Raw genomic sequence first — 18,528 nt, 5'->3', positions numbered from 1 at the left:
CAAATTATTTGGTTCAGTTCCGGCTCCTTAAAATCTTACAAAAAACGGTTCAGGTTCGGTTACGGTGCGACTCACTGGTTTCAAATGATTATATTTGGTCGTGTTCCCAGTACGATGATCCCAAGTTACGTTGCATCTGGACATTTTTTGTATATGCTATAGAAAATATATTGCTTGTTTAAATATTTATTGCAGAGATTTTAACAGTCTGCGTACAGCACAAGGGTACTTTATTTCTTGATGCAAGTCATGGATACGACTGGGTCTTAATTTAAAATTGTACTGATTTTTGGCACTGCTTAAATGCCTAGTTATTGTCTTGCAACTACTCAAAAATCTTGGCACAAATTGCATTCTTCGCTTAGAAAACACGGATTAGCCTCGAGCACAATTAGCTGGCTCTTCATTACACTTAACGGCTTGCATGGTTGCCTCGAGGCAGGCAAAATCATAAAGCTTTCTACAGCTCAAGTCTACGCGTTAATGCAATCTAACAAGCATTTAATTCTCGTTAAACTTTTGACACGATAGGAACATCTTTCGGCACATCACATGAAGCTAGTTTTAATCTTTGGCAGCTCGGCTAATGTGTGGTGCATTTGTAAACACGGACTGCAAAAACACGAATCCGTCACTTCAAGCTTTTGGTTTATTTCGATTAAATCTGCTCCAAATCCGCTCTTTACAAACTACGGTCAGAAAATTTAGGTACGGTCGAAATTATTTCAATCTACAGAACAGTTAAGAACGGTCAACGCTGGCGATGGTGCACGAAAGTAAGATTGTGTGTGTTATATGTGCCGTGCAGAACGCAAACACGACACACGTATGCGCACACATGTGGAACGTTTTTCTTTTCGTTTTTCAAGCAAATGCCGCAGCCGCAGACACACAGATGTCTTCAATGGAAAGTAGCAACAGAAACATAATAAGGGGGGTTCGCAAAAAAACAGCAAGAGGGTAGCGATAAGAAAATGTCCAAGCAACGTAAAAGCCCCATCCGAAAACAGATCGCTGAAACTTCTAATCAAAAGGATAGAGAGAGAAAGATAACACGTCGTTGTAAAAATTCCTAGCCGCCAGCATGCTGGTTGAACACGCTTTATAGAAGCAACAGTTTAGGTACATTTCAGTCACACAACGACAGCCCGGCGCTTACATCCGTGCTTTAGGCAGCGGGAAGGGTCGGGAATTCGGCTTCGTTCAGCACATCTGGCGGCTGCTGGCCCTGTAAGTTCAACAAGAATATTTAAGAATTCTCTTTAAATAGCAAGCACTTGTATTAAGAAATATTCAGTTGGCAAAGAGTTCTGTATCTATGGGAAAACTACTTGGGCCAAGTTTGAAAATGCGCCTTTGCCCAAATTAGAATCAACAAATATTAAACTATACAGAAGTTCGCCAACAGCTAAAATGGATTACAACAAATAGAGGGGACATTACAAAGCATTAAACTACAACTAACACATAAGTAAATGTGAAAAAAATAAAGATATATTTGTTTTTATAAAACAAAGGGCATCGAGATGGTTAAGTAAACAGTTTAAGAGTTAAATTTACCGTCTAGAAAACATAAGTGCAATAATCGGCTGTTGCATTAAATTAAACCACAATTAAAAGTCATCGTTGTTTGATGATATATGTGTTTTACCGATTACACATTAGTAGCAAGAAAATGCAGCAGGTACACATCACGTAAGTTGGATCACCTCTCGTGCTAGTACAACAGAAAGCAAAGCTCATATCGTAGCTTACCCTGCCTCCATATGATCCTCTTTCACCAGTGTTGCCGCCTCTGCCGCCACCACGTCTTTCTCCATACCTTCCCCCTCCGCGTCCACCTGGACCTCCACCACGTCCTCGGCCACCCTTCTGGCCGCGACTCAAGTCATTGAAGCGGATGTCAACTTCCACAAAGTTCTTCACCTGGCGACGGTGAGAGTCCTGGAGGAACACAAAGGCGTTTATAAAACACAACCTAAACTAAAAGGACATAAATCAAACTTGTGCTAATTAAACAAAATACATTTATAGTTGTAGTAGTATTGAGAGTTTCTGTGGGTTCACCAGGCATTACTCCCCTAAAGAAATAAAATGAGGCCATTAATCAACAATTTCAATTATTTTTTAATGTCAATAATAATGCGTATTGTATACCCGGAGACTTTCAAACGGGTGTTTCATGAAAAACCGTCTGGTGTTACTCAAAAAAATTATAATTAGACTGATATTTCATCAAAGATAGTGAAAATCACTGGTTTAACACAATGGATATAAGTCGTTTTTGTAATATGAAGGTAATTATCTTCATTTAATGTATACTAATATTTTACAGTCCATTATTAATTTTATGTTCATTAAAACAGGCCCGGATATCTTATAAACAAAAACTGAGTTCAATAAACAATTGTTGTATTGTTTATTTTAATACTATATTATAGACTTTTAAGTGTTGGAAGCAATTATTTATTGAATGAAGTGTGTCGTGGCTTAAAAAGGTTGAGAAACATTGGTTTAGGCAATAGTCGCACAATTTTAATACAATTATATAGGGTTGGCAAGCCTGTCAATTGACCGCACTTTATTTAACTGGTCAAATACTCATATTGGATTAAAATGTTGTAAATTTTTTCAGGGTTGTTTTGTGATTTAAATTTTTAATAATTTTGATTGTAACTTTTTAAACAATTCAAATATAAAATTGTAGGGTTTACCTGATGCAAACACATGTTCTGTAGTAATAACAAAGTGTTTTTAATAGCAAAGTAGATTTATTTTGTTAAGAATAAATGCACAAAAATGATAATGAATCGAGTTTGCCATAAAAGAAAACATTAGTTGGGTATACCACAATATTAGGATACTTAAAAATTTCGAAAAACCAAATCCCTTGTCACCAGTAAATCCTATTCAGATACTGGTGATGACTGCAAAAATTCAGATAGTGACAAAAGTTGTGATGAGGAGTAAAAATATTTTTTACTGATACATACTTGTTGGTAAATTTAGATAATAAACTTCTTGGCTTAACTTGGTGGTTGTAGTAGTGGTAAAAATTACTACAATACTGCTATAGCATTGCTTGCAAGATGGGCATGGTTTTGCAAAAAATATTTTTGATAGTCAAAAATTAATTGTTTATGTTTTACAAATCATTGCACTCGAGTCAAAACGTTTATATATTTATTTAAAGTTAAAATTAAGATTTAATTTTAACTTCAAATGCATGTTGATAGTGTGTATAGTATTTGACCAATATTTGACCAATTTGACAAGTATTTGACCGGATTTGTTTTGACTGGTCAAATGCCTAACCTACAATTAAAATAACCTTTACCAATATTTCATGTTTAAAACTAAAATTAAACTAACTAACACAACTTGGAGATATAGCGAAGTAGTTTTAAATAATGATTTGTTTGGGTATTTTTCCAAAGTAGCAGAGTTAAAGCTTTCTTTATATCATGTCATTTCAAAGTTTTCAAATATTTTGAAGGATGTTATGTCAATGAAAAGAGTAACAACTGTCTTTTGTGATGTCACAATTTACTATTGTGAGTTAACAAAAAGCTTCTAAAATGTAACAAGAAACTACTGTGACGCAACAACAGAATTTCAATCCTACACACAAAATACTTGTAACCACTAACCAATAAGACTAGAACTACAAGCATAATTTAAAACTGTATTGCCTATAAAAAATACATGCTAATGACCAATTATTAAAACGGCACAGGTAGCACACATAAGTGGCTTTAAATGCCAACTATGAATCTAAGTTAAGAATCTTTATTTTGCCGACTCGCAGACACAAAAATAAACAAAAGAATATATGGTGTTAATATTGTTTTGTTGACACGTTAAAGCTTACCAGTTTGCTTACCCATAGCCGAGTTAACAGAAACGATATAACAAACAACATTAAACAAATGATAGCTAAAATAAACAAGCAAGTCAAAAACACAGAAGAATATACTCTAGATGTGCAATAAAATAAAATTTAATTACCGCCCCTGCACCCGGAGCTCCACTATCTTTGGGTGCACTGGCATGAAGCACTTTCATGTTTCCCCACTTGGCATTATCTTCACCTGAATAAATTTGGCAAGTAACAAATATATAACTTATTTAATAAACGTTAAGATACACAGTAAGTAAGTCTCCTAAGTTCAGTTACCTTCACCAGGCTTGCGGATATTGAACTCCAGCTTTTTGGCATTGGCATTCTGCAGTGCCTTCCATTCGTCCAGAGTCAGCTCATTTTCTTCATTCTCCTCATCTTCTGGTTTCTTCTCAGCATCTGTCTCCTTCTCAGTGTCACTTTTTGCTGGCCTGGCATGAAACATGTTTGATAAATAATAATTTATGTAACCATCAGACTTGCCACACACAAACTTTCTGTGGGCCTGATACAGAATTATTTTTTTGATAAATAATCAGGGTTGGACCTAAGCACTCGCCCGCTGGCCAATGCGAGTGCAAATGGCTCCGGGCGAGTGCTGATTGACACCCACTCGCCCGACTGGCGAGTGGCTATTGCGAGGAAATTTCAACTTGTGTTAAGCACCACTACTAAGTGAAATATTACTTAGCGCCAGTGATTTTCTCAAACACCAAGGCGCAAATACATTCCACGCTACACAAATAATCAGTTTAATCGAAGTTAAGTTCGAAGCTCGTATTAAATATTCTTTGTCGGTGGTATGATCGTAATAAAGACTCATTGTCCCGTTTTAAAAAATCGTTTACCGGCAAACAATCAAAGACGTTATTGCTGCAGTGGTAAGTAATTATGAGGTTTATTGTTTAACTTAAAGGTTAATTTTTAAAAGTTTAACCCGGTCGTTGACGCTCATGGAAAAGTTTACTAAACTTGCGATGTTCCCAGCGATAAGAATTTTACTTTTCTGTATTTATTGAATTGTTTGCATAAGAAAATTATAAGCAATTACTGGAGTTTTTGGTAACAATAAGTTTGAATGTAAATGTCTTATATTATTTGTAGGCAGTGTTTTTAAGACGTTTAAGAGACCGAAACGGCCCACTGAACACTACGGCATTTTAAAAACTATACAGCTGAGAATTACTAATTAGTTTACGTAGGTATGTTGTTGCGCTCTCGTAAGTTCATAGCCCCGCACAGAAACTCTAGTGCATATAGTTGTTAACTGTGCGAAAGAATGGTGTAGTTGTAAATTTACAATTATTTTGTGATTATTTGCTGTTGAACCAGTAACTATACTGTTAGGCAAAGTTTTGCGTTTTGTTTCTAGCATGAAGCAACCAGCTGCTTTATGGGTCAATAATTTGTTTAACCATGCATGGAAATAAATGACCAGACTCTTAAAAAACAAATGTTTCCGCATAGAAACCACAAGACAGGTTAACGATAACCCAAGAAATGACCGCACTAGGACGGCAATTTGCAGACGGCGTGCCAACAAATTTGGCGAGTGCTATTCCGTCTGGGCGAGTGCTGATGGATAGCCGCTCGCCACGCTGGCGAGTGTAAATTTTTTCTTAGGAACAACCATGATAATGGTGTATATGTAACCATCAGATTCAGACTTGCCACACGCAAACTTTTTGTGAGCCTGGCACGAAACATGTTAGATAAATGATTTCTGTAACCATTAGACTTGCCAAAAAGCAAACTTTTTGTGAGCCTAACACCACACATTTTTGATAAATAATGATTTATGTAACCAACAGACTTGCTACTAACCAACTTTGGATGGGTATTTAATATAACACATACCCCCCAACAAAATTTGTGCCCCCCAAAAAAATTCCCACCAATATTTTTGTTGTCTAAATCCTACACCAAAACTCTGCAATATAAATGTGTTTTATTTCATTGTAACATGACATATATTAAAAAGGGTGTTTTTATACAATATTTGTCCTTTAACTATCAAACATTAAAAATATATAAAGTGCAATAACAATGTTTTACACCAAAACACTTTATATAAACCGCATACTTTTTTTCTGCTGCTTCAATATCAGCTTGATCAGCCCAGTTTTCTGGCTCCTCAGTTGTTTGTTGTGCAGGTTGTGACACATCAAGTTCACTAAAATTAACATTTTATACCAGGTTAACTTATTTTTTCAAAAAAAGTGGACCACTACACATCACACAATGGTTAAATGGTTGTTTTTAATTTCAAATCTAACAATTTTAGACAAAAACCCACCTTTCCGGGATTCCCCAGTTGCGTGAGCCACCGCCATCACGTTTGTCGGTTGCCCTCACACCAGATCTGTCGCTACCACTTCTGCGATCAAACTCGCGCTTGCCTCTATCGTCCCTCCCATCACTCCTGAAGTTGTTCCTCATGTTTCCACGTCCGCCGCCATTTCCACGATAGTTGCCTCTGTTGTTTTTGAACCGATCATACCTAAAACAACAAGTTAATTTATGAAATGTTTATCTTATGTGATTTCGGCTGCTGCATCTTAAGCAAGTATTGAAATGTGTGGTTGGTTTTTGACAATGCTAAACACATGTCATATTTGTGAACTATAACTTAAACCAAAATCTATTACATGGGAACTGTATTATGCTGCTTTCCATTTTACAATTGATTTGTGATACATCACACTGGAAGTGTTACGTCACACTTAATGCGATTTTAATTGTTAACACTTACCAAGATTGAGATTAAGCATGTTTCCTCATAATTTAAATAAAGTAATTAAATTAATTTAATAAAGGTATATTAAGAAGTTTTTATGAAACCCCTTTTGCAGACCCCCGGTTGAAAACCACTGATCTAGAAGATCTTGCAGGTGCACAACCTAAATAACTGTGGTGACTGGGTGCAACTACTAGTGTCAAAATTACATCCCACTACTAAAATGTATAAAAAAAATCAGGTGCACATTCTTTATTTTTAGGTGTGTTTGAAATAAATTTTAAACTAACAACCACCTTTCTGCCTTGTCGCGCTTCGGGAATCTGCTACCTTCATCAGGTTTATTGTTGGAAGGAAACCCGTCAAGTCTTGATTCTCCGTAGCGATCTCCAGCCCCGCCACCAGCATAACGATCAGTGTTCTGGTCGGTTCGTCTTCGTGGAGGACGCTGGTTCTCATCATTCCTTCGTTGTCCTCTGGGCGCTGCGGGTTTGGGAGCAGCACTTTTGGTCTCTTGGTCTAAAAATGCAAACACAACAAGAATAATTTTCAATCAAACAGAACATAAATAAATGACATGAAACTTCGAGGAATACTACCACGTTATGGTGAGTTAGCGTTTCGGTGGGTCAAGTATTATTATTGCCGCTGGTCTAAAATCCTACCGTCCGGGCTGTAACAATATTTGGGTTACGGTGAGAGTTAGTTTGTTGGTGGTTCGAGTATTATTAATTCTCCCATATTTATTTTTGACTTGCTATAAAAAAGTGGTAGGATTCTAGACATGTGTCTTACTATTATATTTATTTTTTGATATTTATTTCTCTCCATTGTAATTTCAATTTTGACATGTAGTTTTGTTACGGTAAAAAAGAGCGCTGGTCAAGAATTTTACCGCACTTAGTTTTAAACTAGTAAAGAAACAAGTTGTCAAAATTAAAATTGCCAGGAAGAAATAAATATGTGAGAATCCAGGTTTGAAAGTAAGGCCCTTTTTCCATGCGCAATTTCTCGCTCGGCCGCGGTCATAGCCACGCATTTCATCAGACGCCAAAAATCGGTAAGTTGCGCTAACGGTTTACAGTATAGTACTCCATTTTCACAAGCGCAAATTTTACAAATAACGTTAATACTGCTTCACAATTTCAAGCTGCATAATCATCTCCCCGCGCAAAATCCAAAGTTTCCAATCATACAAATAGTACTGGACCCACCACAACACTAACTCGCATCCTAAACCATATAATCTTAGCAATATAAACCCTCGGGACAAAAATGTGGTGAATTCTCGACCAGCAATCAAATTTCAAAAAATAGAATATTGCATGATAACTGTTAGAAGACAACCTAGCCAAAACTACATAGTTAGACACTAAGTATCCTTTATTTTCTCTTGAGATAAGTGAAAAATAGTTGATATTATAAGAAATATAAAAGCACCATGTGGCCAATTTTAATTTCATGCAAACATTATAGATCAAAATAAAACAGTAAATAAATCACCTGCGTTCTTCTTAATGTTGGCATCCTTGTTATGGTCCTGGGCGGCTTTTCGTGGAACTTTTTTATTCGCTTGCTGCTGCTTTATCTGCTTTTTGAGTTCCCTCTCGCGTTGCCGCTGTTCCTCAATTTTCTTGAGTTGTTCAACTGGGTCAATCAGTTCGTCCTCGTCGTTTGACTCCTCTTCCACGCCAAGCGCGAACCTGTTGCTAACATTGATACTGTAAATGTCTTGGAACGCCGACATTGTGAATTGGTAACTTTAAGTCAGCAATGAGATTAAAGCCGATTTTATAAATTCGCCCACGCCATGTACAACGCTGCTCAGCAAGTAAATACGAAGTGAAGGGCTGTCACCTTTAACCCTGAAGCGATTTATTTTGGCAACTGGGGACTAAATTTATGACGTTATTTAAAACATCAGCAAAATATTTAACTTTAATATATTACAGTTCCTATATTAATATAAACTTAATAAAATAATGTAATAAAATGGGTTTATTTTGTTTTTAATACCAATCAAAACAAGTTAGGCGCCATAGGTACCGTGTTTGTTACGACATAAAAAAGGTAAAATTAACATTTCGTATGGCACAGTTAACGACTGTAGGATATTTTTTTGTTGGAAAGAGCTGGCAGCTGAAAATCGCCATTCAGTTACTGAAGAAAAGTGTTCACCAAGCTTGTTGCTTGAGCAATGCAGATTCACTTTGCATAAGAAAAAACAGTTAACCCATTTAAAAAAAAGTCGTGAAGGAGCAATGGCCAAACATTTATTACGGAAATCCCAAGTACATGGGCAATTTAATCTTAACTGACGTCATTAAAGGGTTTGATATTTTCAACGAAGTCCAACAACGTGCTCTCGGGCCGCGACACCGCCCCCAAAGGCACACCCCCAGTTCGGGGAATTCGTCATGGCTGATTGCACCTGTCACCACCTTACCTGTGTTTACGATTTGAAGAGATCAGGCAGCTGCCAATTAGGCACCTCTTGAGAAACCGAAACATAAAACTTTCAAGTTTGAACTGAAGATAATAAAATGCAACTAACCTGAAATGTCATGGATATGGTTTGTAAATTTCCTATGCTGCTTGATAAAAGTTACACTTACATATGGTATGTTTTCATTATGTTCAACACTGTTTTATAGTTAGTGCTTATTTAGACAAAATTTTACAAATAAATCGATTGTTTTTTTTTTAAATAGCGTATTTTTTAGTATAATTCAACTGTTCTAACCTAACCATATCGCCTTTAAAATTTTAGATGCTCCTCAAATAACTGTTGGCCCTGAAATAAAAACAGTAAACGAGGGTCAGTTTGTAAAGCTGTTTTGTTATGCACAAGGAAACCCAACGCCAACTATATATTGGTAAATTCAAACTGTCAACTTTAAAAAAGACCTATTTTAAGGCTAATTTGTTTTAAATTGATCATATCAAATTTTCTCTTTTTTCTGTAACCTATTCTTGGCTTTTGGGTAAAACAAGTTAACATTTTTTTAGGACCCACAACTCAAATCTCATTGATGGTAATACAACAAATAACATAAAACAGCTATCGGATTCTTTGGAATTTAGTAATCCCACAATAGACCAGGAAGGAATTTATTGCTGTCATGCACACAATGGTGGTAGAATTAAAGATCGGCTCTGTGGAGCATTGTACATAAATACAAGTAGGAAGAGTTGCTTTAATTTTTATTTATATATTTGCATTGTTTATCTTGGTATAAATTGAATTTGCCTAACTCTCAAAACTGTGACTTGAAAAAACTGTTTCACTACATAAATTAGCAAATAATGTGTTGAATAATTTGTTCAATTTAATTTTGATCTTTTTATTAATATGTTAAAATGATTAAATTAAACATTAGTAGTTGACTTATTTGTGGTTGAATCAGTGCTGTTTAACAATTTAAGTCAGTACATTTATATGCTTTTCAGAAAGTGAATATGTTTTTAGATTTAACAATTTAAATAACTTTTGATTTCCTTGGTTATTGCCTCAATATTTTTTAATTTATTACTGAAACAATACAGTGAAGGTAATACAGTTCTTTAAATGCAGAACCAAAAGCTTGTGTTTCTCCGAAAAAAGTAGATGCTGCATTCGGAACTTCTGTGCGATTTATTTGCCACACTAGTGGTAGACCTACACCACGTATTCAATGGTACCATAATAACACAGCCTTGAGCTGCTTTGACAATAAGGTATCTTTGCAATAATATAACCTAACCCTAATGAAATGTATTTAAGCTTATTAATATTACTGGTAACTTCTTCGCTGTATACCGAGGAAAGGCCTAAAATACACGAAAAGGCACAACCAAATGTTTAATTGGTGTTCCTATTTTGTTCATTTTACTCAATTTTTAGGAATTACTTTGCCAAAATGATATGCTGGTTATCTACAATGTTTCACATGGCTACGAAGGAAACTATCATTGTGGTGTGTGGAATGTTTTGGGACAGAGTTCATCACCATTTTCTATACTAGGTATGTCCTACTCCAGTTTTTCCCAATTTATGGGTTGCCTGATTATTTACCGGGGCCCGTCTGTCAAGGTACAAAATTATAGACAAAGGATTAACACTGGGAAAATTGTAAGTTGTCAGGCTTGACATTTTTTATAACCTTCCTAGTTGCAATCTGTTCAAGTTACTCCAGTAAATGAATACATTTTGTATGTTGTACTAGTTTATTGTTGCCATTATATTATTTCTTGCATTTCGTATTTTGTCTACAAATGTTCATCTACAACTCAGTTTTTAACATGTTCGGTAGTAGCATACATTAAACATTGGAGCCATTCAACATTTCACAACATGGCTTAAGTACTATATAAGAATCAGGGAATCCAGGGAGGGAATGGGGCTAGGAGTAACTTTTCAAATAAAAGGTGCCATGAATAGGCCTGTCCTACTACAAATTTTACTCTTAAATTACCGTCTCTCACAATACAAATTTCAACCAGATCAACGCAAAATTGATTTTTTTGTTCAAACTTATACATTGCTTTTTTCTGAAATAATTTACCTGTTCGAGTAAATGGCTCACAACTAGTTTGGCAAAACATCTCTATAAATGATCAATGTCATGTCTCTTTCAAATAAAAAGTCTAAAATCCATTTCATTTGTGCACGATTTCGAAAACAGCAAATTTTGCAAGGTTACATATTTTAGCTGTAAATTTGTGACATGGTCTCAAAATCCTTCAAAATCCTGGTTCCGCTCCTATCTAGAAGAGGCTTGTGTCAAGAAATTATATACCCAGTTTGTTATTTTTGCTGAATTTTGGTATACCTGGAAAAATGTTGGGAACCACTGTCTTATTGTATAACTAATATTTCTATTTGATTCAACAAAATGTTTTTATACATGTTCCTTCTTCCTGCTTCTCTATGTTTCTTTCCTAACTTGTTTTTAATCAGTTCTTCATCAAGCAAGGTACAGTATTGATGTTAATGGTTTATTAAATAATCACATTATACCTCCTAGGTTTTTATGTTAAGGGTAGCTTACTTTTACAGTTTTTTTTTCATGTGCATATGTATTTAGTATATTATTTCAATATAGGAATATTTACAAATATTATAAGGCCCATAAAACTAGCATCTTGTATTACTATAAATATCTGGACTAGGCTACCCTAATCCAAACTAATTTTAAAATGACACTAACGTAATAAACAGTAAGCCATGAATTCATTTTTTTACATAAGCATCAAACTTTTAAGTTGTAAGACTGTCATTTTATTGTTGTTTTCAATACTTTATTGTTTTAATTTTATAGTTTCAACAAAAAGAATAAAACTGTTAGCCATCCTGGAGAAAATTGTAAGTAATATTTGGAGGAAGTTGTAATAATAATTTATTTTAAATCCATTTTTCCGAGAAATTGGGAGATTTTTTGCAAATTTTATAGCAAAAAATATAAAGTACACAAACCTAATTAACCAGCATTTTTGTTTGTAGATATAAACAAAAAGATTATATCCAATGGACATGTTGTTGTTTTGATTAGCAGCATCTCTGTTGTTCTTATGGTTATCATGTTAATAGTGGTGTACAAAAATCTATGTTCTTCTGCAACCAGAAGGTTTTTGGAATGCATATTTTACTTAAACTATTGTTGAATAATAAATAAAAAAAATTGTTTTAGCCAAAATGAACAGCGTCGCATGGCAGATGACCTAGATGTTTTTTCGCTTGAATACCCATGGTTAAGGCTGGAAATTTTAGAAGCAATTGGCAAAGGGAGTTTAGCTTCAGTGTTTAAAGCGAGGTAATCATATTTCAGGGTTGCTTTAGGTCTATGAATTTAAGTCTTTGAATTGATTTGCATAATTATTAAAAAGTCTTGAAAACTCCTCTAAATATAAATATATTTTGTAGTGCTGCTAAAAAAACAATTTTTATTGTACTACTCCTAACTAATAAAGCTTTTATATTGTTTTGTTAAAAAAAGTCAAGCGATCCACTTTTAAGTTTTCAAAAAGCTGTAAATTTTATTTTTCTTAAAATTGTGTGGTACACATATCATTTAATATCATTCATAATACCATCAGTTAAAAATAAATGTTGATTTTATTTAACTATTTAAAAGATATTCTTCCCAACAAATCTTGCTTTTTTGTTTTGTTTTATTAAAAAAACGTTTTAGTATTTCAAAATGAAAATCTTTATCCTTCTAATATTATTTAAAATCTGAAACCAAGAATTGTCTTTCTTCTAACCTGTTTAAACTAATTGCTTCACAGAGCACCACAATTGAAAAGCAACAAAGAATGTTCCATTGTTGCTGTAAAAGCTTTGCATGGATTTAGCAAGCTGAACTTACATGCCTTGTTTAACGAAGCTGTTAACTTACATTTTTTTCAGCATAAAAATATTGTTTCCTTGCTCGGAGTATGTTTTAATTGGGAAAATATTGATGGTATTTTTTACTGTAAGTTTACAAGCAACTTGAAATTTGTAACTCCCAATTTTTTTTGTAAATCAGATAGCTTTGGCGGACCCAGACCCCCTTTCTTGCTTTATGAATTTGTTGACGGTTGTGACCTATCAGGTTTTTTTCAAACCTACAAAGAAATTCGAGATGTTAACAAAGCATTGCTTAGCAAGTAGGGCGCATTTTCTAGTATAATATTTAACTAGACATTTTAAACACTGCCATATTATAAGCCTAAATATTTTTTTCTAATAGGATATTAACAGGATTGCAGTATGATGACAAAAATGATTTGCAATGTATGTTAATGATGCAGTTAAAGTTTTTACAGGACATTGCTTCTGCCATGTGTTACCTATCTGACAATGGGTTTATCCACAGGTAATAAACTTCAGTATTAGTTGATTGCTTTCATACAGTTTTATTTACAACAGCACTCATAATTTCTAAGGGATTTGGCTGCCCGGAATTGTCTATTGTCATCAATCACTGGAGTGGTAAAAGTGGGTGATTTTGGCTTGTGCCGAAAACTTCATAATAAAAGTGTATATGAAAGCAAAGGCGAAGAGTCAATGCCTATCAGGTCCATATTCTGTAACTGTTTATCAGATATAACTTCGTTTTTAACAATGTTTTAAATGTGTAGATGGATGGCTCCAGAATCACTTTTGTATGGGCACTACACAGTTAAGTCAGATGTATGGTCTTTTTCTGTAACTATGTGGGAAATATTCATGGATGGCACCCAGCCTTATAATGGACTGGACAATGCTAACGTGATACAACAGATTGTTGAGGTGGTCATTCACATGATATCAATAAATATATTTTTTAATTTCTGTTTCACTGATGAACATATCTTTTACTGAAGGGTGTTGTCTTGCTTAAGCCACATGGAGCACCATTATGGTTGTACAATTTGATGCGATTATGCTGGAGCTTACCATTCAACAGGCCTCATTTTCAGTCTCTTTTGCATCTATTGACATTAGCACTAAGCAACTATGGCCAACTTGGAAATCTTACTGGCAATATGGAAAAGTGAAAGAAATACCTCAATGAGCAAATCGAGTTTTGATCCAATAGTAAAAAATATTTATAATAAGTATAAAAATGCTTTTTTTTGGTATGAGTGTTGAGCTATATGTATCTTTAATGTGTTGAATTGTATAATAACTTTATTTCGGTGAAAAGGTAAAACATGTTTTGCAAATAATAAATAAAGTTAAAAATTGTGAGATTTTCTTCTTTTATGAACCCTCTGCACCTGCTTAGCACGAGAACCAAACCCCAGGGTTTGTATTGTTTCGGAGGCAAACTTTTTAGCAGGAGAAACACAGAGCAAGACAAGCATCTTTGCATTTCCGCCAATACAATCTTGCAACAGATGGGTGAGCGTTGAATTGCGATAAGGCACATGGGCTCGGTGCTCAGACAAAGCCACAAGTACATCAGCTAGGGCAGACAGGGATCGGTTAATATAAGAACTTTCTCGTAGAGCAGATCCAGTCACACCTGAAACAGCAACACACTCACTTCCAGCAAGATCAATTAATTGTAGTTTTGTGTTAGGTGCAAATGAATTCTTGTTAATTGCCTCAATTGTAACAACCAAATGAGATCGACTCGAGTGTTCATGAACCTTTGTGCAATGCTTTGCTCGCCTGTTAAGACCGCATTCTACAAGGCCAAGGATTTCTTCTGTTGAATTGACCACTATCCGTTTCAGGGTAGGCACTCCCTTGTCTGATGATTGAGAACTGACTATATCATGCTTGGTTCTGTTTGTGTTACACTCCAGTAAGTCAAATATATCATTGTTGTACACTTCAGCAACAGAAACATCAAAAGTTACAAATTCCATGGTACCTGTGCCCTTCGCTGCACCCCAAAACAGATGACTGGCAACTCTGGGAATAAGACCCTGGTTTTCTTCATTGCCCAACATTGTATATGATTTGCCACCTCCAGTCGGCCCATATGCCATTATACACACATTAAAACCATCTAGAAAAGACTGCACCAGTGGCTTCACTTCAGTGAATATAACTTCCTGGTTTTCATGGCAAACATAGACCCGCTCAAACTTGAACTCTTTCTGTGATGAATGTAAGGTATCCACTGTTAAAGTTTCATCATCTACAGCCTGCAATATTGCCTGATCCGGCATGTTTCGAGGACTATTAGGCATAGAACGGGCAGAACTGTCTCTTGCTTTATCCAGAGTATCATATTTTTTTGAAAAATTAAGGTCGCTTTTTGAGTTGACATCAAACCATAGCATAGGACGTATTCTGCAGTGTACCCTTATATTACCACGAAGTTCAACAAGAGTATTATGCAAATCTTTTCTGTGCAGTTTTTCCTCTTGCAGTTTGTTTTTATAAACTTCACATTGTTCCTCCAAAGCTAATATTTTTGAGTTCAAATCTTCTGCACTCTCTTTATACGATATATTCTTTAAGGTGTTTAAAACTGTATTACATTGACCAATGCAAAAGTCTTCCAAATTTCTCAATTTTAATTTTGTGTAAGTTGAATTTTTAGCAGCTGATAGTTTTAACATTTGTACTTCAGCCAAAAGTTCTTTCATATGTAGCTTCAAAGTTAAGTTTTCGCTTTTAAGCTTTTGTATTTTATCAAAAACATTGTCACCACACAAATTTGTTTGCAGATTGGCCAACCTAATATTGAGCATGGCATTTTTTCTTCTTAGTGTTGCTATTTCTTCTGACTGATGAAGGTTTACATTTTGCAGATGTTGAACTTTTGAATCAATAACACCATGTGGTGGAAACACAGTTAAAGGCATTATGACATATTAAAATATCTCAGGAGTTGATTTTTCTGTTTACCAAACATAATAAAATAGGCTTTTATATCTACTACTAATAAACACCAATCTAATGAAGATGTAGTGCAAACAAGATATTTTGAAATGGCTGGAGTTCCAGTCAAGTAATGTGCAGTCATTGGCATCAAAAATAAATTTAAATGTCATAAAATCACTACCAGATATATTTAAAAAGCAACCAGAAAACAAACCAGCAAGCATGAAAACTGTGATATATTTAAAATGAGGTAAAACTGAGTGTTGTAATAACTTAAGTCTTTCAGACAAATGGCTTGACGCGGGTAAAATTATGTGTTTTTATTTACCATTTTATTATAAAATTGCACATGAAACGAATAGATCGCTACAGGTTGTTTTATGTTAATTTTTGCTTAAAATCGGACGAGTTTACCTTTCTTTAATGGTTAATCTTTTATTTTAATATTGGTGGTTTGACTTGCTGTAATAATGACTTAACTTGTGGGTTGTGGCAATTGATGACTGGAACTTGAGTAATTTAAAAATAACTTGTTCACAACATTACTAAAATTAAGCCCAATCTTACCAAAACATGCAAGTGTAGTCATTGACTTATGTATTCATACCACTAATAGTAAAACAATACCCTTTTTTGCAATTTAAGTGTGCAATTTAGGCGTGCATTCAAGTTAAAAATCTCGTGTGTGCAGCACCGTACATAGCAGGTGTGCAATTTGTTTTAGGTTTAAGTGTGCACTTGCCACACAAACAATGTAGGTTTGCGCTATAATTAAGTATCAAATAAGGACTTCGTCTGTTTAAATGTGCGGTAGCTAGGCATAAATGTATCGCTAAACGGCAACGTGTAAAATTAACATAGTTTAAACTGTTTATATGTCCTAAAAGCATAAGAAGGTAGCTGTGTTACAAAGATACTACTACAGTACTACTGAAGGTCAACTGTTCTATGGCCAAGGTTCAATGCGTAAAATTTATGCTTGATAAACAAGGTTCAACCAAAAACATATAATAAAAGTGCTCCACAACTACTTTAGCATAAGTAATAAACATAATTGTAACCAAGGCGTAACATTTGCATTTATTAAATGTTCTTTAAAATAATGCAAACAAAATAAAAATGCGCTCTGTGCTTCAGGATAAATATTTGTAATCAATAAAGAGGATTAGGTTGTATGAAAAGAAAACGGATCTGGCTAAGTAATCATTATGTTTTGTAGAAGTTATTGTGTAGGTCCGTTGTACAACTGTTATGCGTACTCATAATGTTGCAAAGAATCAAGTTTGAGTTAAACTGTTATTTGGGATGATGTTTTTAAATTGAAACATATATTTGATTGGCTTACGTTACTTACGTATAAGATCGTCAACCAAGTCCCGTTTTAGCTTTTATTCAGCCAACATTTCCTTAAACTACTCGTATATTTTCTGCTGTGATTGATCAGTGTAGCTAAAATACTTAGCTAGAATTAAACCTAATGAAGGTTTTGTTTGAAAAAAAAACGTGTCAAAAAGCAATTGATGCAGATTATTGAAACGGGCATTTGGTCCAATAGTGATTTCACAGCAGATTAGGGTTCCTCTTTTTCCCGGATTTTCAGGCAAACGACTTTAATAGGTTTGGTAATATTTTTTTCTTTATATCAGTCAAAACAACAAGTTTTTTTAAGTTTTGCTATGTTGCCGAATAACCAGGATGATAAAAAAATTTCCCGAGAACTGGTATCGTTTTCCCGGATAAGAACCTACAGCTGATAAAGGAGGTGCTATTTTGCAGTGGTCCGTTTGCGTTTAGCCAAGATGAACTATTAATTTTTGTTTCTTCTTGTGTCCGAACATTGCATAGCGTCTAAATAGATATTTTGCCAAAGAACAATACTAATAAAGGCAGATTTTCTTCTGTAATTCAAAACAAACATCTTGAGTGATTTTAGTCTAAATTTCAATTGCACATCTGCATAAGAGTTTGCCTATCAAAAACAGGCATCTTTAGGGTGGCATGGATGGTGACGTTGTGTATGCTAAGGATGTTCAAAGTAGAATCCTAGGGGACATTAGAATATTAGGTTTCAAATCTAGAATTTTGAATCCTAGTATATATATTTTTTGTTAATTGTTTAACTTCTACTTTTTAGGGAGTTAATCATAATATACCCTATTGTGAACGCACTTAATCGGCAATACTTTACTGCTGAACAAAATAATCAATATTGAAACAAGTGTATTTTGAAGCAGTTGTGTTTACAAGCCTAATGCATTATTATATGAAAAAAAGAAAAATACATGATAGAAATACCTGTTGTTGCCAAAATGTAACCAATTTCTTGACCCTATGAATGCAATGAGTACAATTATCAGCAATTTAGTCCTTTTTATAGAACATTGTGTTTTTCTTAAGGTATTATGCAGTGCATAACCTCTTTTAATAATGGCCCAAAGTTAAAGCAACAAAGCAAGCATTACAAATGTTTTGCCATGGCAACAGGTCTCAATCTAAACTTGCCACTCGCATATGTACTATTAGTCACAATCATATACAGTAAAACAAATAGATTATACCAATTTAAGTTTTTGGATTCAAATCTAACGATCTGATATTCTA

At 34.5% G+C, this 18,528-nt stretch overlaps 3 protein-coding genes across 4 annotated transcripts; 1 reads left to right on the top strand and 2 right to left on the bottom strand.

Moving 5' to 3' along the window:
* Positions 1 to 635: 635 nt before the first annotated feature.
* LOC146164591 (uncharacterized) lies at positions 636 to 8,478 on the bottom strand. Its single transcript, XM_083382330.1, has 8 exons — positions 8,142 to 8,478; positions 6,935 to 7,157; positions 6,198 to 6,401; positions 5,985 to 6,074; positions 4,178 to 4,332; positions 4,009 to 4,091; positions 1,756 to 1,944; positions 636 to 1,228 (listed from the first exon to the last, which is right to left on the bottom strand). Exons 1-8 carry the CDS (start codon positions 8,383 to 8,385, stop codon positions 1,169 to 1,171), a joined length of 1,248 nt encoding a protein of 415 aa, XP_083238456.1. The 5' UTR covers positions 8,386 to 8,478; the 3' UTR covers positions 636 to 1,168.
* Positions 8,479 to 9,106: 628 nt separating this feature from the next.
* Positions 9,107 to 14,341, top strand: LOC146164590 (muscle, skeletal receptor tyrosine protein kinase-like). Of its 2 annotated transcripts, XM_083382319.1 has the most exons (15): positions 9,107 to 9,258; positions 9,409 to 9,514; positions 9,648 to 9,820; positions 10,213 to 10,355; positions 10,522 to 10,642; positions 11,578 to 11,593; positions 11,939 to 11,982; positions 12,121 to 12,244; positions 12,308 to 12,430; positions 12,906 to 13,081; positions 13,148 to 13,268; positions 13,352 to 13,477; positions 13,548 to 13,679; positions 13,743 to 13,893; positions 13,968 to 14,340. In XM_083382319.1, exons 1-15 carry the CDS (start codon positions 9,198 to 9,200, stop codon positions 14,139 to 14,141), a joined length of 1,791 nt encoding a protein of 596 aa, XP_083238445.1. In that variant the 5' UTR covers positions 9,107 to 9,197; the 3' UTR covers positions 14,142 to 14,340. The 2 variants fall into 2 exon arrangements, with proteins under 2 accessions (XP_083238445.1, XP_083238444.1); XM_083382318.1 differs by having other exon boundaries at positions 12,906 to 13,268; positions 13,968 to 14,341.
* LOC146164589 (kinesin-like protein KIF25) lies at positions 13,162 to 15,938 on the bottom strand. Its single transcript, XM_083382324.1, has one exon. It carries the CDS (start codon positions 15,906 to 15,908, stop codon positions 14,322 to 14,324), a length of 1,587 nt encoding a protein of 528 aa, XP_083238450.1. The 5' UTR covers positions 15,909 to 15,938; the 3' UTR covers positions 13,162 to 14,321.
* Between the last annotated feature and the right edge of the window lie 2,590 nt (positions 15,939 to 18,528).

This window comes from Ascidiella aspersa, chromosome 2 (assembly GCF_963924565.1).
Source record: "Ascidiella aspersa chromosome 2, kaAscAspe10.2, whole genome shotgun sequence".
Taxonomy (NCBI): Eukaryota; Metazoa; Chordata; class Ascidiacea; order Phlebobranchia; family Ascidiidae; genus Ascidiella; species Ascidiella aspersa.
Note: the sequence above shows the minus strand (reverse complement) of the source record. Positions and strands in the feature narration are given on the sequence as shown.